General features: G+C 45.1%; 1 protein-coding gene across 4 annotated transcripts in view; it reads right to left on the bottom strand.

Annotated features, from left to right (window-relative positions):
* LOC129866680 (PDZ domain-containing RING finger protein 4-like) overlaps positions 1-19,604 on the bottom strand; it is a 114,557-nt gene extending 94,953 nt beyond the window's left edge. For 2 of the 4 annotated variants that reach the window (XM_055939483.1, XM_055939486.1), the window contains exon 1: positions 19,040-19,603. In XM_055939483.1, coding sequence (XP_055795458.1) covers positions 19,040-19,108 — 69 coding nt within the window. In that variant the 5' untranslated portion in view covers positions 19,109-19,603. Of the gene's footprint in view, positions 1-19,039 lie in introns of all 4 variants that reach the window. The other 2 variants (XM_055939485.1, XM_055939484.1) reach the window with 2 other exon arrangements.
* Positions 19,605-21,187: the final 1,583 nt, after the last annotated feature.

Raw genomic sequence — 21,187 nt, 5'->3', positions numbered from 1 at the left:
GGATCATTTATTCCAATTGTAAAATCTATTTGAAAGTCCAATAGCGTTAGTACCTGGAGCGAGAGACGCTTCCTACGAGCTAATTGAACTGCAAATCTTTAAAGAAATGTCACTTACAGTCAGATGACAATGCGTAAAAAGAGTAATATAAGCCAAATGGTCATCAGTAGTGTAAATTATTCATTATGTTTGATGTACCGAAAGTATGTTAATCAAAAAATGTTAAACAGCTTTCTGTTAAATCGTTCAATCTTAGGCATAACTATCATCTTATTCATATCAATATTTAAGATGTATCCCGTTTTGAAGTCCTCTAATCTGGCGACGAGCCATTTCACAAGCCCACTGCACACATTCCTCCAGCAGTAGAATCACTATCCGAAGGAGCTCACAGTCGAGAAGTGGCGCACCTCAGGGGGTAACTGGAGTGTGTGTAAAAGTTACTACTTCAGGGGAGTTAACTAACTCGTGGCTATGTTCTGTTCTCTCCCCCGCAGGCAGGCAGCATAGTGCTGCAGTATAGCAGCCAGCACCTCCTCCTACACACCAGAGCTCCTCTCACACACAACCAGGCCTTTCAGCCTTCTCAGCCTACATCGCCCCTCGTAGACTCAACACAGGGAGAAACACTAGCTGACATACTGGGGAGAACCCTCCTGCTTCATATGTCACCTAGCCGAATGCCTCCTCCACATACCAATTACACATACAGTATTCCTCCAAAGTATCTCGCTGGTTATACTGATAGATAGGCTGCAATCCTAGGTTTACATGTGCCATACAGTAGTTTGTATTGTTCTCTCATTCGACTCTCTCTCGGTGGTCAGTTCCAATGCTCTGACCAGCAGATGCGTGTGTGTGTGTGTGTGTGTGTGTGTGTGTGTGTGTGTGTGTGTGTGTGTGTGTGTGTACGTGTGTGTGTGTGTGTGTTGGAAAGAGAGCATGTGCAGTGCCGGGAGAACACTGAGTGGGAGTCCATTAGTGTCACCGCTGTGTCTCCCAGCTCATCACGAACACTCTGAGTGTCATCACTCATGTCAGTTCCCCTCCACCGCCCGGGGCTGCCTGTCAAACACCAGGGGATCGTCTGCCCCGGTGGCTCTTTTAGGGGGGGGGGGGTTGTTAAACGCCACTCACACACTCTGGACCGACCTGTCGGCTCGTAAGGAGCTTCGTCCAGCGGGCCTCTGTCTGTTGAGAGCAGATTCAAGAGCAGGTTTGTGTTTCCTGACAGAACAACTGAATTTGGATTGAGAGAGTGGCTACGGGGTGGTACTGTAACCAACCTTTATTTAACTAAGCAAGTCAGTTAAGAACACATTCGCCTTTACAACAATGGCATATCCCGGCCAAACCCAGACAACGCTGGGCCAATTATGTGCTGCCCTATGGGACTCCCAATCACGGCCGGATGTGATACAGCCTGGAATCGAACCAGGTTCTGTGGTGATGCCTCTAGCACTGAGATGCAGAGCCTTAGACCGCTGCGCCACTTGGGAGTACCAGGCTATCTGCCAGTTGATGTGTGCTGGGGAGAGGTGTGTAGATTTTGAATAAGGGCTTTCCTCGAAGGCTGCTGTGGGACTAGTGCAAATCTAGTACAGCCCGAGGGAGACACAGAGAGAGATAATCAATATGAGAAAGTCTGTTTTTAGACGCTGTGGGTGTTTGAGTCTGTGTTTATTCAATAGGATAATTTGTTTGTAGCAAGGGATGGGGGCTTAGATTTGGACTTGTCCATTCACCTGAGGGCTGAGTTACTTCAGAGCAACTGACAGATCTGTGTAAAAGCTGTAAGAGGAGCAAACAAATAGCTCCCTCAAGAACCAACACGTGTGTTTTCGAGAGAGAGAGAGACAGAGAGAGAGAGACGGGCAGACAGAGAGAGAGAGAGATGAGCAGACAGAGAGAGAGAGAGAGAGAGAGAGAGAGAGAGAGAGAGAGACGGGCAGACAGAGAGAGAGAGAGAGATGGGCACTCAGAGAGAGAGAGAGAGAGACGGGCAGACAGAGAGAGAGAGAGAGAGACGGGCAGACAGAGAGAGAGAGAGAGAGATGGGCAGACGAGAGAGAGAGAGAGAGACGGGCAGACAGAGAGAGAGAGAGAGAGATGGGCAGACGAGAGAGAGAGAGAGAGACGGGCAGACAGAGAGAGAGAGACGGGCAGACAGAGAGAGAGAGATGCCAAGAGCTGAGCAAAGAAAAGAGTCCCCTCATCCAGCTGGTCCTGGGGCTGAGTTCACAAACCAGTTCTACTAACATACTGAAGCCTCAGGACCAGAACATCCAATCAATCAGGATAAACCAAATTACAACACAGTCAAAACAAAACTATATTGCTTATTGGGAAACACAAGCACAAACACAAAGAAAAATGCAGTGCTATCTGGCCCTAAATCGACAGTGCAGTGCTATCTGGCCCTAAATCGACAGTACACTGTGGCTAAATATTTGACCATGGTTACTGATCAAAACCTTAGAAAAACCTTGACAAAGTACAGGCTCAGTGAGCACAGCCTTGCCATTGAAGGGTAGACACAGGAAAACCTGGCTCCCTGTAGAGGAAAGGCTGTGCAACCACTGCACAACAGCAGAACCTGAGACGGAGCTGCATTTCCTGACAATATGTAAGTTGAGGGACAGCGTCTGACAGACCAATCAACCTGCACATGTCCTCTACTGTATGTTTATTGTTATTGTTGAATGTATGGTTATTTTGACACTTGGTTATTGTTGTTACTGTTGTCCCATTGACAATTTTCATTCTCATTTTTATATTGTAAATATCCAAAATAAACTTTGGCAATATGTACACTGTTATGTCATGCCAATAAAGCAAATTGAATTGAATTGAATTGAGAGAGAGACGGGCAGACAGAGAGAGAGAAAGAGAGAGAGAGAGAGAGAGAGAGAGAGAGAGAGAGAGAGAGAGAGATGAGCAGACAGAGAGAGAGAGAGAGAGACGGGCAGACAGAGACAGAGAGAGAGACGGGCAGACAGAGAGAGAGAGAGAGACGGGCAGACAGAGAGAGAGAGAGAGAGACGGGCAGACAGAGAGAGAGAGAGAGAGAGAGAGAGAGAGAGAAACGGGCAGACAGAGAAAGATAGAGAGAGAGACGGGCAGACAGACAGGGAGAGGGAGAGAGAGACCGGCAGACAGACAGAGAGAGGGAGAGAGAGACGGGCAGACAGACAGGGAGAGGGAGAGAGAGACGGGCAGGCAGACAGAGAGAGGGGAAACATTATAAAAAGAAAGAGAGAGGAAGATCCTACCAGTCCATCACATCATGCCTTTCCAGCTGTCCACCAGAAACCCCCCAGCTCCAGGGAGACATTTGTATTTTAGGCCCTGAACACTGATATATATCCAGTCTGCTTGGAGAAATCAATGTTTTCTGTTCTTTTGTTTAGAAGTGAGCTCCTGTCCCATAACTAAGGGAGTTATGTGTTCCCCTTGTGTCTGACACTCAATATTTGAGGCATCACCTCAGTGATAGCTCCAGGTGAACGTTATATAGGTCAGCTTATGGCAGAGAGATAGATACTGCTTACTGTCTATACCCCACAGCCACAGCATCTGAGCTATCCTCTCTCACACCAGACCCATTGGCTGGGAGTATTTGGCATTATGTGTAGCTACAAGAGCCTGTTGGTATGTATAGCTAGCAGAGGACCAAGAAACTGAAGTACTGCAGCTAATTGCAAAGTGAAAGAAAATACTTCTAGATTAACACAAAGTAACACGTTGTCCCCAGTACGTGTAAACCTCAAGGGGAGATTCTTGGAGCTAGATGCTTACGCAACTTATTATCTCCAATACGAGTAACCCTGGGTAGCGTCTGCCTGCTGAACCCCTAAAGCGGTACACCACACGTGTATATTAACCACTGCTGTGTGACCTGCCGGGTGAACAGGTGGACTCATTTCACATTCTATTAAAATCAACATGGAGTTTCAGTCCCTTTTAGCCAGACTGGTCTCTAAATCCATTAACCCGACTGGGAGGGCATAACATGCTCCGTTAGTGGGTGAACACAGTAACACAGTACAGTACCCAGCCCATCTGCATTCACAAAGGAGGGCAAATGCTTGCGTTCACTGAATGGCACTCTTACCTATTGTTGGACCAGTAGCACTTTAAAATGAATGTGGACATGATTGATTATGAGACCACGATGAAGTTGAAAGCCTCCCAGCAGACCACTACGGGGTGTCTTGCGGACCCCCAGAGGGCCGATCAACCCTAGTTTTAGGAACCTCTGTTCTGTGGTGACATGTTGATGCTATGTGAGGACAGGGGAATATGACTGAGACAAAGAGAGAGAACCCAATATACTGTAAAAGATGCAGGAAGTCTTTAACAGGTTGGCTGACTGCTGTTTTGGGACAATTGGCCGTTGTCATGGTGACTTTCCGCTGAGGCTGATGTCTTTTTATGTTGTAAATACAGCTTTCTGAGTTCACTAATTGTCTATCATCGCTGGGCGGGGGTTCCCCTACCCTCCACCCGCTTCCATGTTTCCAAACCCATAGAATCGTTATCCTGAAAATCACAATGGAACAGATACTTTGTTCCAAAGCAATTGGGATCACCTAATTATAAGACACTGGGTGAATGTGGAGCAGATGCCCTCCTCTCGCCCCCCCCCCCCCCCCCCCCCCAACCCCGTCTCCCCCTGCCTCCCTCTGCTTTCCAATCGTGGGAGCCATTTGGTCTCATTCTAGTGTTACATTGGATCAGCGTGGAACATGCTACTGTCCGTGCCAAGCGCTGCCATGGTATAAATGAACCTAATCGCTTTCCACCCCTCCAGCACTCCCTCCCCCTGCCGTCGCCCGCTGTCACCCGCCAGCCTGGCAAGAACCATAGAGCTCCGGGCTCCACGTATATCAGATCCAGTGTTCTGTCACTACCTGGCCTGTCGTCTGACTCAGAACAACACTGGGGACTTGGAAAGAGAGAGAGCGAGCGAGGAGCTGCTTCTTGAGAGCAAAAGGGCACGAGTGTAACTCCTTAAGAGGTACCCAAACTACCAGTTAATGACTCCAGTGTCTGGGGCCACCATTAAACGTCTGCTAGTGGAGAAGAGGGAGATGACGAGAAAGAAAAAGGGCTCTTAAGGAATTATTCTCACTGACCCCACCCTGTCTAGATCACCTCCAATGGACGCCTCGTGTCCAGGCACTTCGGCACTCGCTCAGTTCCCCCCACACCCTCCCTGGGCCTGAGAGGAGACAAGAGCAGCTGTCACCGTGCGTGGCCAGAGGCCCCTGTCTTATCTATCCACAGCCAGCATTGACCTCCTTCTCTCTCAATGACAAATCTGGCTCTGATGTCTGACCCTCTGTTTGCCTTATCAAGATACAGTATTATAGCCTCGTTGTGTACATCAGAGTGGGACACTTTACTGCAGTGTACATCTCTCCACGGCAATGTGGCCTTGATTGGTTAATTGCTGATTAGAGATTAATGTGGGATTCTAACATTCTAGGGGGGGGGTTCTAACGATTCTCACGCGCGCGCACACACACACAGACACACACAGACACACACACACACACGCTAGGCAGCATCTATTACCCAGTCAGGTTGTAATTGTGCCTGGGAATTAACAGGCAGTGAGTAGAGGCTGATTTTTCTACAGCGTCTCAGCACACTCTCCCAGGAATGAGAATTAAGGAGCGGACCCTCGTCTCACACCAACAACAATCCTTCATTATGGCCATTAGACAGACCCTCGTCTCACACTAACAATCCTTCATTATGGCCATTAGACAGACGGACCAGAGCCTGATGGAAGGAAAGAAAGGGAACGCTGAACAATAGCCACACCAGCCAATAGCCACCGGGTTTTAAGTCTTCAAATATTTGTATCCGTGCTATATTATTGAGCTTGGCTTGTACAAAAGAACCAATGTGATAGCCCCCAAAGTGCAAACAACACCCATACGGCGCTCAAGGTTGGCACAAGCAAATGCTTAAACAAGCAATCTCAAAGTGCTTCAAATATTTTGAATCGTATTGAACCTTCAGCCACATGAGACCCACTCACTGCGGGTTCCCATGACAACCCAAACTGCCTGGCTGCATCCCTGGACCTCCTCGGCTGTGTACATCCTCGTAAAGTCAAGCTACTTCCAGACAAATGAACATTGCGCTAACGCGTTTGCGACGTGCTCCTTGCTATTCACTTCAACAAAATGTTCTATAGAAACTCCGAGAGGCACCTGAATGATTCACCAGATCGTGTGTAGTGCTGAAATCACTTAACAATCCTCCGGGACGCTCTCCTCAAACATCCGTGCCAGGTGTTTCAAATCAAGATTTGTTTTTTGTTTTTTGTCTTGTGTTTTGTGTGCATTCAAATGACCAGGCGTGCTGCTGTTTCAGTAGTCTGTTTGCCATTGACGGGAGGCACTGTAACAGTTCATTTAACACCCGAGCAGGCCTGGACCTCATCAACGCTCAGGTCGGATATACATGTCACAACACGCGCACACACACTGAAGCTACCTACACATGGAGATAGAAGAGATGAGAGAGAGAGAGAGAGAGAGGGGGGCGAGTGAGCGGAGGGGATACAACTCATTTTGAAGAAGCCCTCACGTTCGGTCAGCGGGGCTGAGAAGATGGTGGACGGGGGGCTTCGGGGATTTGATATATTCGGCTGATAAGGTCAACGCCGCTCTTATTGGGATAAGAAAGCGGCAGAAAAGGAAAAGGTCAATTCATCAACTCCCTCTTAAATCCTCCTCTCCTGCCCGCGCCTCCTGAATGAGATTTAGTAGAGTGACTGATGAAACCCCCATTGACTTGGTATCTCCCCGTAAATTTGCCAGGACCAGCGTCAGTGGGGAGAGGGGAAATCCTTGCCATGTTGCAGGACAAAATAAGACGGTCATGTTATCTAGAGTTACATTATCAGTGGGGAGAGGCTCATCCTGGACAACAAACATATGAGCTGTTTGAGCTATTAACCGTGCTCAGTGGCGATTTTAGCATGTACATCTTGGTGGGGCAAAACAAACTAAGTGGGATGCATGCCAGCAAAGCCACAACACTAAACATTACATTAATTGCACTGTAACGGTGACAAACGGTGCCCACAAACTGTTAGGGCCTACATAAAGCTGTCACAACAGCAGAGTCCCAATACCTTACCACTGCTACACCTGGCTATCAGCGGAGCCTTGTCTGGCAGCGAAACAGTTCATTCAGCCTCGTTTACTGCCTTTAAAAAAAAAACAGCTGATATGGCTGACTTGCTTAAACAAATGTGGTTTCTACTGACAATTGAGATGTAGAAACTATGGCATAAGGGGACGACAAGCGGATAAGAGGCAATGCGTAATTTCGATGAAGACATTAATGAGCGAGCTAGGTCGGACGTAGTCAATATAACTATTTGTTCAGCACTTTGAAAATGTACAGCGACAGAATTCCGAACATGGGCCGTTCCAAGTTGTCTTGAACTCACTGAAGTCAGATTTTTGCATTTCCGGGTTAACAGTTGTTTTGAGCCAATAGTGATCAAAGCTGTCATCAAGGCAAAGGGTGGCTACTTTGAATAATCTCAAATGTAAAATACATTTTGATTTGTTTGTCACTTTTTTGGTTATTTCATAGTTTTTATATCTTCACTATTATTCTACTAGTAAAAATACAGAAAAAATTGTAACAATACAGAAAAACCCTTGAATGAGTAGAGGTATTGCATGGAATTTGCATCATGGCCCCTAAAACCACAGAATGTGTCCACTGTTTGTATACTTCGTATTCAGGCGAATGTAGTACGACATCCGGGAACTTTTGGCATACTAACTTTATCCATACTATGACCAATAATAACACTATATACTCAATGTACGTCACAAGTAGTATGGTTAGTACGGTTAGGTTGAATATTCTAACACAGCTAGAGACATAAAAATGGTGTCCACAAGTTCATCTGACTCTGGGGAAGAAGATAAAGGCCCTAATAAAAAAATGCTATTGTGTTCTTTGAGATGCATCTTCTTTTTGAATATGTTACCGAAGACCTTCATAAATACAACAAAAATTATTCTTCTTCCAAAGGGCATGTACAGTTGAAGTTGGAAGTTTACATACACTTAGGTTGGAGTCATTAAAACTAGTTTTTCAACCACTCCACAAATGTCTTGTTAACAAACTATAGTTTTGGCAAGTCGTTTAGGTCATCTACTTTGTGCATGACAAGTCATTTTTCCAACAATTGTTTACAGACAGATTATTTCACTTATAATTCACTGTATCACAATTCCAGTGGGTCAGAAGTTTACATAAATTGACTGTGCCAAAAATTATATGGCTTTAGAAGCTACTGATAGGCTAATTGACATAATTTGAGTCAATTGGAGGTGTACCTGTGGATGTATTTCGAGGCCTACCTTCAAACTCGGTGCCTCTTTGCTTGACATCATGGGAAAATCAGAAGAAATCAACCAAATCAGTCAAAAACAATTGTAGACCTCCACAAGTCTGGTTCATCCTTGGGAGCAATTTTCAAATGCCTGAAGGTACCACGTTCATCTGTACAAACAATAGTACGCAAGTATAAACACCATGGGACCATGCAGCCGTCATACCGCTCAGGAAGAAGACGTGTTCTGTCTCCTAGAGATGAATGTACTTTGGTGCGAAAAGTGCAAATCAATCCCAGAACAACAGCAAAGAACCATGTGAAGATGCTGGAGGAAACAGGTACAATAATATCTATATCCACAGTAAAACGAGTCCTATATCGACATAACCTGAAAGGCAAGGAAGAAGCCATTGCTCTAAAACCGCCATTAAAAAGCCAGACTACGGTTTGCAACTGCACATGGGGACAAAGATTTACATTTTGGAGAAATGTCCTCTGGTCTGATGAAACAAAAATAGAACTGTTTGGCCATGATGGCCATCGTTATGTTTGGAGGAAAAAGGGGGAGGCTTGCAAGCCGAAGAACACCCTCCCAACCGTGAAGCACACTGGTAGCAGCATCATGTTGTGAGGAAAATGATGTGGCTATATTGAAGCAACATCTCAAGACATCAGTCAGGAAGTTAAAGCTTGGTCGCAAATGGGTCTTCCAAATGGACAATGACCCCAAGCATACTTCCAAAGTTGTGACAAAATGGCTTAAGTACAACAAAGTCAAGGTATTGGAGTGGCCATCACAAAGCCCTGACCTCAATCCCATAGAAAATGTGTGGGCAGAACTGAAAAAGTGTGTGCGAGCAATGAGGCCTACATACCTGACTCAGTTACACCAGCTCTGTCAAGAAGAATGGGCCAAAATTCACCCAAATTATTGTGGGAAGCTTGTGGAAGGCTACTCAAAACGTTTGACCCGAGTTAAACAATTTAAAAGCAATGCTACCAAATACTGATTGAGTGTATGTAAACGTCTGACCCACTGGGAATGTGATGAAAGAAATAAAGGCTGAAATAAATCATTCTCTCTACTATTATTCTGACATTTCACATTCTTAAAATGAAGTGGTGATCCTAACTGACCTAAGACGGGGAATTTTTACTAGGATTAAATGTCAGGAATTGTGAAAAACTGAGTTGAAATGTATTTGGCTAAGGTGTATGTAAACTTCCGACTTCAACTGCATGACGTGTATTAATTAGACTTTGACTTTCAAAAGACACGTCATTAGCCTCAAGGGGGGTCCAACAAGGCCAGGCTTTTCTAGTGTTAATCACTGTCACGGAGGCCAATCAAAGCATGTCAGGTTTGCAATAGGTTACATGCTACATATTAAACACCAACAACAAAGGAACTTAAATGATCTCCTAACAATATGCTAATACACATAATAGCCCAACAGTGTAGACATTGTTAATGTTGTAAATAACTATTGTAGCTGGAAACGGCTGATAAATAAAAATAAAGGAATATCTACAGAGGCCCATTATCTGCAACCATCACTCCTGTGTTCTAATGGCACGTTGTGTTAGCTAATCCAAGTTTATCATTTTAAAAAGGCTAATTGATCATTAGAAAACCCTTTTGCAAGTATGTTGGCACAGCTGAAACCTGTTGTTTTGAATAAAGAAGCAATAAAACTGGCCTTCTTTAGACTAGTTGAGTATCTGGAGCATCAGCATTTGTGGGTTCGATTTACAGGCTCAGAATTCTTCCGAAACTCGTCAGTCTATTCTTGTTCTGAGAAATGAAGGCTATTCCATGCAAGAAATTGTTGAGAAACTTTTTCTTTCAACAACAAGGACACTTCTAAGTTACCCCAAACTTTTGAATGGTAGTGTCTATATTTCACTGGACGATGGTCATGCAGAGGGAGGGAGAGAGTGTGAGTCGAAGTAGAGAGGCGTGTTTCATGATTTCTAAGTGTTGAATAAAAACACCACTGTATTGCTGGCCAATGTCTCTGAATGTCCTGAAACTGTGATCGATATAGAGGGGGACTGGAGGCCTTCATGGCGAGATCACTGATATCGAATAACTTTGCATTGATTCAACGTCACATGCTTATTGTAGCCAACAAACACATATTGTTTCTGCTATAGACAACTACTGTATCTAGTATAGCTATTGTACTACAGTATCATTTGCGTCATCATCCTACGAACGACTCTGCCACCGCATGCAGTGAACATTCGCTGTATATTTAGAAATGCTGTGTGAAATATATGTCAAATACTTTAAAGAGAATGCTGTATGAGCTCTGTGGTTCTGTATTCAGTGTGAGCGCTTGGTTATGTAATCCACTGCAGTGGTCTCTCCTCTCGCAGAGACCGGAGAACTACTGTGTGAATAATACCACAAGCTTCAGGCTGAGACGGGGAACAGGGAGAAGTAAATATTCCTAGTTTGTAAACAACTGTGCAACTACGGTTGAATGGTAGGAACCCGGTTACTGAGATTTACCGGGATTTACCGCCCAAAACCATTCCCTTTTCCGGGCATAGATATCTGAGAGAAATCGATAAATCATTATACATTATTTATATGAACAGCACGGCGTGATATGGAACTGTTAAATGATATGCAATGTCTAAATCTGGCTTCTCTACGGCCTCTGCATGATGAATCAACGCTCAGGGTGGGGACAGACAGCCCATCTCAGTATGGAGCGCAGTTCACTATGCATGTAGACCTATCATCTCATCATGGGAACTTGTTTTCTTGTGACAGGTAGGCCTACATGTGCTGCAGCATAGCCTATGCTACAGTATTATGAGGACCGAATGGACCGTCTAATTTACTCCATCTCCATCTGGCTTTCGGGGGTCACCTTGTCTTTTAATTGTAAAGAATATAATTGTTTTAATTGCAGCTGCAGAGTTTTAAAAAAAAACAGCCTATCACTCGAATATCATTGCTTTAAATCAGTGCACGTGCGCGCACTCTCGCAGTCTTTCTCTCCTCCTCCATCAACTCCATTGGTGTCCTCTGTCTCTTGCACAATACGCAACCCCCCCCCCCCCCTCCCCCCCCCCCCCCCCACCCCTCCCCCCCCCCCCCCCCCCGGCCTTTCTCTTGGAGTCCCATGCAGGAAAAGCTAGACTAGAATAGCTTGCTGGACATCTTCTTTTTTTTTTGCATTTCTTATACCAATAGATTATTCGAAGAGGGATGCAAGCTCTTGTTTGCTGAATGTTAAATACAGCAGCCAACAGAACTCGCGGGTAGTTTGAAAGAAGAGCGAACAGGCGATGGCGGTAGGCTATAGCAGTTATTTATTCAGACCCATGACCATTCAATCTATTCGTGAAGAGAAGTGGAAGCCTTCTGCATCTACTTCTAGTCCTATATCATTCAAGTATAGCATTACAATGATAAGGACAATGAAACATTTTTCATTTAAGTGTTGAAAGCGAGGAAGGAATGAAGCAATGATAGAGAGAAATATTACGAAAGGTATATATGCGTCAGCCTACTAATTATACAAATAGACCGTATTATATTTCAAAATTACAATCAAATTTGCCTATGCTTGTATCTTTGTTAAAAAACGAATTGCCTACTGGAGCTTGTTTCATGTATTTACCTGAGAGAGCATATAGCTAGCTACATTTACAGCTTCTATGTTTTTCTGTCATGCGTAATGTGCAGTAGCCGATTATATGTATTGGATAACGGCACAATCATTTGGTTTCTTTGGGGGGGATGGGTTCATTAAATGTCATTAATGAAGGGCTCATAACATGTATTTAATATGTCTTATCAGGCTCAGGTAGCATCAGGTTTGAATTGTCATGCTGATCAAAGCTCTAATCAAATCCAGACATTTATATGCTTTATCGCGCTTTTGAATGACACTTCCGGTTTTGGCGGGAAATGACGGATTACCCGGCAGAAAAGGGATTTATTCTAGGGAAGAAACATTCGTAAAATACCGGGAACATGTTCAACCCTAGCCGGGACGTATTTCAATATTTTTCCATTGCCAAAAATGAAAAACACGAAGCAGACCAAACTTGTTGGTCCTTTACAAACCTGCTGTATGTAAAATATTGTGTGACAGCTTGGAAAATAAACAAACGTGACTCTGGATGACAAAATAATGATGTTTGTTTCCAACATTAGGGCCGTTTTCCTAATGAACCGGATTTCCTTGCCACGATATGAAGAGTATTGCGATACTGGTAGTGCAAAGTGGATAACGATCAACTCAGCAACACAGCATATGTATTAGATCTCATTTCCTGCCAGTTCTCCAACCAGAGAGAGGGGGGGGGGGGGGAGTGAGAGGGACTCCTTCCGATGTGAAGAGACATCCATTTGTGTCGCCAATCAAACGTGGTGGAGGTGGATAATAATAGACCTGGATTCTGATTAAAACCAGGAGGATGAACTGCATTTGGAGCTTTAGGCGGGGATATACGGGATATACGGGATATACGGGATATACGGGATATACGGGATATACGGGATAGAAATATGGGCCTGGGTTATTCCCAGGTAAATGGGTGGACAAAGAAAAGGAGGGACAGATTATATTTCAGTGTAATCTCAGGCTGGTGGACACAAGATCAATCAAGGTGCACAATCCCCCCCCCCCCCCCCCCCCCTCTTGTTCTCTCCTATCAATTTTAATGGTTGAGGGACATCATTCAACAAAAAAAAATGTAATGGGACAAGAAGATGGATGAGAACATTTGTAGCGAACAGTCTGGAGATAGAGAGGGAGGGAGCAGGAGAGAGAGAGAGAGAGAGAGGGAGGTGGGGTGACGGAGAGTCCTTATAGTGCCTGTGAAAACCATCACAAACACACACACTGTCTGATCCCTTTTTAAAGGGGGTTCAATTCATCTAATAGTCCCTCACAAGACACGTTGATAACACTGCATCACTATTGGTTTTTGTGGTATTTGAGGTATTTGGCCTTCCGAGTGGCGCAGCGGTCTAAGGCACTGCATCTCAGTGCTAGAGGCATCATTACAGACTCTGGTTCGATCCCGGGCTGTATCACAACCGGCCGTGTTCGGGAGTCCCATAGGGTGGCGCACAATTGGCCCAGCGTCGTCCGGGTTAGGGGAGGGTTTGGCCGGGCTAGGCCGTCATTGGTTTCCAAAATGACTTGCCTAGTTAAATGAAAGTTATATAAAAAAAAATACTGATGTGTTGACGCTACCGAGCTGTCGGTTCAAGCAGTTGGCACACAGTTATGACACTCATCGGTACAACACAACACATGCAATCAGAGGTCTCTTCACAGTCCCCAGGTCCAGAACAGAGGCTGGGAAGCGCACAGTATTAAATAGAGCCATGACTACATAACTCTCTGTTACCCAAGCTAGAAATAAAAACAGATAGAAGAACACCTTAGTGCACAAAGGGGACTGTGAAGAGACACAGCCATTTTGTATTGTGATTTGCACTGTATTATGTGTTACACATGCACGGAGGCTTGTTGTGCAATTACTCCGAACGTCTTTTCCTTCAGATCGACACGTTAACCACTCTCACAAAGCTCACTCATCCAACCTTCGCACCTCCGTTTGCGCACAGCGGGCCCGACACATCCTCAAAGCAACAGCATTCAATACTCAAACTGAGCTACGACACAATATCACTGAACGCGACATTATGTATTAGATACTGTGTGTGTACGTGCCGATATGTAGGCTGTGTGTGGCGTTTTTAAATGTATGCAGATCCGTCCTTGACTAATAGTGCTCTGTACTATGTATTATAGCATGTTTCATGTGGACCCCAGGAAGAGCAGCTGTGGCTATTGGGGATCCTAATAAATACCAGACTCCATTTTTATGTTTGACCTCTTGACCTGCATTGTGCGAGCCACCAACCACTCATGAAGCAAATGGTATGAGGTGGTGCTGTACAGCAGCAGCAGAGTGGGAATAGAGCATCATGTAACACTGGACGCTATCAGGTGAAGTTTCCCCTAGGCACAGGATTTTAACCATTTGTGGGGGAAATGCAAAACTGACCCCAGATCAGGGTCATGGAGAAATGTCACCCTAGTCCCTGGTCCACAGGCTGCAGCACATGTGGTACTCGGGTAACGCTCCTGCCTCTTCACAGAACAGAACCCGTACTCCATACATCACAGAAGTCTTTTGGAATCGACCTTTTCCGCCCAGGCTCAGGTGGTTTCCGGCTCTGTCTCATTCCAGCTCTGTCACCCAGAGACACCACTCAATCGCTCGCTAAGCGCCACGGACGCCGAAATGCCGAAGACCGCTTTAACATCCCAATACATTTGGTTTGACGAGTTCTTCATTTGGACATTCAGAAATCTATACGAAGATCACTGCAGCCTTTACGATCCATTGCTTAAAGCAGCTCCTCATCAAACATCTCAACACACCATATCCGTAATCTATTTTTCATGATCCAATTTCTGGATGCAAAGAACAATATAATACAATCAATTTATTTCCTAAAGCATTTGGGGTAGAGTGAACATCTTTCCTTTTTTTCCCCCATAAACTGTATCAGGGTCAGTTATCAGGAGGTGTTGTGCCTCGTTGACTTAAAGCCGTTTTCCATTTCATTCCCAAATGCAGCAGAGCTCGACTCTTCTCCTATCTTCCAGAACTCATCATCATGCTCGGCTTTCTTCGAAGCCGATTCGTTGGAAAAAGCAGGAAGGAATGGTCATTGGGAAATGACAAACGATCAACTTGGAGAAGGTGTCACAATGGTAGAGACACATGTCAACTCTGGCGTTCATCACTTTGGCCATTCTGTCAGTAACAGTGACAGCTGTCTGTTAGTGTGGCCTAGAGGTGACATATTAACATTACTTTACACTCAAATCACTCAAGCTATTGGAATCACAATCCCCCCGAGACCAAACTACTACACTAATGCTTTACTCAGTTTGTACACTCCTATCGTGGATATACCATCACATGAAAGCACAATGGAGAACACATTCATCTAAGCTAATGGACGCTTACTGTAAACTACTATAGCCGACTGCTGGAATCCCATCATAGCCATTAGTCTCTGAGCGCCACTCTGCTACGTCTGCTGCTCCACTCATCAACGTCTGTGGCGCTGCTAATTAGCCCTAAAAAGCCACACGTCAGTGGGGTCTGAGCAGCGAGAAAGACGTGACACAATGAGATTTTCGAAAAATCTTTACCAGCTCGCAGAGCGAAGAAACTATGCTATTGTCTAGAAGAGTGTATTTTTGGAGGTTTGCGTCGCCTACTGTGTCACTTGAAGGAAAGTAAGAGCTGTTAAGCACGCCAATAGGGTTCACATGTGTTTTTATTATCCCTATCACCAACAGGACAATCACTGGGAGGTTAACTACAGTGGAGGAGAGAAAGAAAGGACGAAGGGAGAGAGAGAGAATCAAAGAGAAAAAGCGAGAGCAAGAAAGAACAAGAAATGTACAATAAATGATGCGGCCTTTTCGGTCAGGTTCAGAGACGATAATAAATAAAACATTTCATCCTGGGGAGCCGGGCCCACCCAATTTAGATTAGGCAAAACCAATAAAAAAAAATTTTTGTTCGAAATGAGACATTTTTACCTAAGCACAATGAGATACAGTATCTGTTCAGGTCAGCTGAGAGAGGTGAGCATTCTCATGTCAAACACCTGCAGCCCTGAGAGGAGAGAGAGTGAGGGCAGAGAATGGAGAGGGAGAGAGATAGCAACTGGAGAGAGAAAGAAGGAGAGAGGGGCAGCAAACAGAGAGCGTGAAAGAGAGAAAGAGAGGAAAGAGTGAATACAGCTCCCACAGCTCACGGGGTCAGTGCAGCAGGGATAGTGTCACAATTGTTTCTGAATGTGACGAGAGGAGAGGGGAGGTGTGAGGGTGACCAACCACTGTGACTGACTACTGCTCCTGAAAACAGCCTGCTGCAAGACTGGTCTCTCTCACGCCCGGGAAGATGCTCTGCATAATAACAAAGGATTCCAGCTCTCTGTGTGGCAGGTAGAGAGAGAGAAATAGAGAGAGAGAGTGTGTTGTGTGTGTGTGTGTGTGTGTGGGGGGGGGGGGGTGAAAGTGAGAGAGCAAGAAAGGTGGTGTGAAAGAGAAGAAGATGAAGCGTTGCCACTCCGACCAGAGAGAGAGCGTGAGACAGAGAGGGGGAGTGTGTTCTCTGTGCAGCGGAGCTCTCACAGACAAACACAGCGGGCTGGAAGTGTGTCAGTGTGCCTTTGTGGTCAGGAGGATACGTTTGTTATGACAGGGGACGCTTGCGTACAGAGCTCACACACCGCAACAGCTAACCTAGTCCTCCATTCCTTCTCACGCTGTTCCTTCTGACACTCTCTCTTCTTGCTCAATACCTTTCCTATCTCCTCAGCTGCTCCCACGATTCTCGTCCCCATTTTTTCAACAATCTTCCTCTGTTTTTCTTTCTTTCATTTTCTCTCTCTTCCTGTCTCTCTCCCTCTCGTTCTCTCCTTTCCTCTCTCCTCCCTCCTTCTCCCTCTTCCCCTTCCTCTGAAAGTTTCAGCTAGGTTTGCTTTAAAGACAAAGATTATTAACCAAATCGCTCCTCCATTACTGGTGCTAGTACAGAAGCTTAAAACTATCTGACGCAAGCATCACCTTTATTCATTCATACAACGCCAATTACTATGACAACGCCCCTCACTTGAGTATATGACACAGACTCCGGTTGCACAGGACGAGCTGAGAAACGACAGGCAGCGGTTAACGCAGCCTTCCCCCTAACCAATCTCCTTATCCTCTTACTCTCTCTCCGCTCCTATCTCCACAAGGGTAAAGAGAGACATTTCACACCTAATTGATGCACAGAATGGTTTTATAAATCAGCTAATGAGGGCTGTGATCACACTCGTGTGAAGACGCCGCATGTTGGAGGGGGGGTTGGCGGGAGTTCAATGGTTGAGCAACCGGGGGAGGCTGAGCTCCTCCGTTATTTAGCCTGTCGTGAGATGAGGGCTGGAGGGGGAGACTTGGGCAGGAAATAAGGGGGGAGAACGGGGGAGTTTGAGGGAGTTTAGGGAGACTAACACCACACGTTTACCACTGAGCCACATAATTAAACGATGCTTAAATATCGAGATCCACATATCGGTAATCAAAATGTTGCAGTATGTGAGTCATGCTTACTCAAGCTTACGAGTCATCCAATGGGTAGTTAGACCATCAACTCTTTGGTGTGAGACATACTTCCTTGGTTACGCTTCATGTCTGAGTTAAAAAAGTATAAACAAGTCATTGTTTCTTGAAGACCAAAGCTGAAAGAGTGAAGTACTCTTTGCCCAAAGCACTGAACTTCAGTGAGATTGAGAGAACTTAAAGAGAACGGAAAACACACAGGTATCCTCCAAAATGAGATTAGGTTTTCCAATTGACTATAAACTCAAACATGCTCAAAGCACTCCCACACAAAGACAATTACAAACATTCCCCAACCCCAAACAACCTAGCAGGAACACACAAGACTCAAACAGTCCCCTTAAACCCTACACAATCTGCTACCGATCACACAAAGACAGACGACTCGCTTTGTACGAGCCAGTCCCAAATTGTTCAAACCCCAAATAACATGTACCCAAACAAACAGCGTTTCACCCCAGAATGTGTGACACAACACCAAATTGTAAACAACCCAAAACAGACTGGACAAGAAACATCACCAAACTGTTGATTCACAACAGTCTTGAACCCTTCGAGGGTGCTTGTAGTACGACTGACTGTTCTACCTGCTCTCAGCCTCTCTGACTGAATGAACGGATTCCACTCCACTCTGGCACATCTAAAGCGCTCTTCTGACGAGGTGCAGAACTCACCGTCAAAGCTCTCCATAGCTGGAAACACACGAGTCTGTCTCTCTTCTCGCTCTGTATTTCTCTCTCGCTCTCTTTCGCCATGTGACGCACTTTGTTGCGTGTATTGAAAATCGCGATACAAATAAGGTTATTCATAGTGTTGTTATTATTATTTGTCTCGGCTAAAATATCTCCCGTTCTCCTAACAGGTAAACCGAAGGAAGCTCTCCTAACAGGTAAGCCGAAGGAAGCTCTCCTAACAGGTAAGCCAAAGGAAGCTCTCCTAACAGGTAAGCCGAAGGAAGCTTTCCTAACAGGTAAGCCGAAGGAAGCTCTCCTAACAGGTAAGCCGAAGGAAGCTCTCCTAACAGGTAAGCCGAAGGAAGCTCTCCTAACAGGTAAGCCGAAGGAAGCTCTCCTAACAGGTAAGCCGAAGGAAGCTCTCCTAACAGGTAAGCTGAAGGAAGCTCTCCTTGCCTCTTTTCAATACACAGATGTTTTGCACACAGCACACGGCAACACCATCAGGACTCTAGCCTTTTGGGGGCCCAAAATATTTTACATGCCTCCATCTTGATGGGGGAAGTTTTAGAGTTAATTTCCTGAAATAGACGCATCTTGCGATGGGACATAGAGAAAATGTAGCAATTTTAAAGCAAGGGGCCCTAAGCGGTCGCTTACGTCGCTTACGCCTAGGGCCGGCCCTGCTCATCATAGACAGCGCACATCGCACACCATCACAGAACACACACCATGCACACAAACAGACTGACTGAATGGTAGCACCGCGACAGTGAGATTCAGCGGTGTCGGCATCCTCCACTCACCTGTGCGATCTCATACAGCAGCTTATAGTGTTCCTCTCGTTTCTGTAAAGTGCACAGATTGCAGCCCATCCTAATCGTCGTGGCAACGCCGGGCGTCCAATCGTCCCCGAGCGACAGCAGCGGCAGTGGAACCGTACGGACAGGGGGTCACCCTCCAGACCAGTGCACCCGTTCTCATCAGTCACTCCGTAGTGGACATCTCAGACACACACCACACATTGACACACTCACATTTGCAAACGCACACACACACTCATACACACCGAGCCAAGGATATGCAAAGCTCCAGCGTAGTAGAACAGAGGGAAGCTCTGATGTAAAGCACTGTAACGGATACAGCAGCAGGAGCAGCTGTGCTAGTAATGGTAGCGGTATCAGCATCAGCCGGAGCCTTTCTCTCTCTCCTCTCTCTCTCCTCTCTCTCTCTCTCTCTCTCTCGTCTCCACTCTCTATCTCTGTCTCTCACACACGACACGCTGGAGTTGTGACTCCCGCACTCCCGCTCACCGAGGAAGACACTCCCCCTTTTCCTTATCAGTTCACTTAGCCTTGGTGCACATGTCTACACAGATAGCTGCTCATGAATAAGGAGGTGGGCTGGGTTCATATTCATGAGGGGGTGTGGTCAGGGGGAGGGATCTGGTGAGGTAGGAGGGTCGTGTGGTACCCAGCGTGTTGGCTCATTAAGATCGAAGAACACTTACACAATGAGGTTCCTTTGTGTGAGCAGCACCTCGGAGGAGGCTGAGCAACACTGCATTCCCGCTGAATTATACAGAGAGAGAGAGAGAGATATGAGTAAGAGGAGAGCTTTCATGAACTGATCGCAGAGAGTGGCCTCATCAACAGAGAGACAGCGGAGGAGAGAGGGAGGCAGAAAGGAAGAGAGAGAGAGAAGGATATATAGAGAGAAAGGAAGAGAGAGATTGAGAGGGGAAGAGCTGCTTAGAACACAGAGAGTGGAGGATGACGACAAGGATAGAGAGAGAGAGAGAGAGAGAGAGAGAGAGAGAGAGAGAGAGAGAGAGAGAGAGAGAGAGAGAGAGAGAGAGAGAGAGAGAGAGAGAGAGAGAGAGAGATAAAGAAGAGCCACTGAACTGATCACAGAGTAGCACGCAATGCTCAACCACAAGCTTCCTATTTGAACAACCCAGTAATAAAAGGAAAGGTCAAAACCCCAAATGAAATGCTAGCAACTTTAATGACTTCATGGAGCTCTGGACACTATGTGATCAATATGTACTGTACACACACTGTGTGGGTGAAAATAGTGTGTATTTCTATGTTAACAGAGCCTGATGTGGAGATAAAACAGTCAAAAGTGTAATGGATATTTCTCAGCCATCATAAAACACACAGCATATTTACCTAAATCACACAAGCCAAAACCATCTGACAACAGAGAGTCACACTAAATGACAGAATATAGTCACAATGAATGACAGATTATAGTCACAATGAATGACAGATTATAGTCACAATGAATGACAGAATATAGTCACACTAAATGACAGATTATAGTCACACTAAATGACAGATTATAGTCACAATGAATGACAGGTTATAGTCACACTAAATGACAGATTATAGTCACAATGAATGACAGATTATAGTCACACTAAATGACAGATTATAGTCACAATGAATGACAGATTAAAGTCACAATGAATGACAGGTTATAGTCACAATGAATGACAGGTTATAGTCACACTAAATGACAGATTATAGTCACAATGAATGACAGATTATAGTCACAATGAATGACAGATTAAAGTCACAATGAATGACAGGTTATAGTCACACTAAATGACAGATTATAGTCACAATGAATGACAGATTAAAGTCACAATGAATGACAGATTAAAGTCACAATGAATGACAGGTTAAAGTCACAATGAATGACAGATTAAAGTCACAATGAATGACAGGTTATAGTCACACTAAATGACAGATTATAGTCACAATGAATGACAGATTAAAGTCACAATGAATGACAGATTAAAGTCACAATGAATGACAGGTTATAGTCACAATGAATGACAGATTAAAGTCACAATGAATGACAGGTTATAGTCACACTAAATGACAGATTATAGTCACAATGAATGACAGATTAAAGTCACAATGAATGACAGATTAAAGTCACAA

Source organism: Salvelinus fontinalis, chromosome 12, assembly GCF_029448725.1.
Source record: "Salvelinus fontinalis isolate EN_2023a chromosome 12, ASM2944872v1, whole genome shotgun sequence".
Taxonomy (NCBI): Eukaryota; Metazoa; Chordata; class Actinopteri; order Salmoniformes; family Salmonidae; genus Salvelinus; species Salvelinus fontinalis.
The sequence above is the reverse complement of the archived record's forward strand: the minus strand, read 5'-3'. Positions and strand labels throughout refer to the sequence as shown.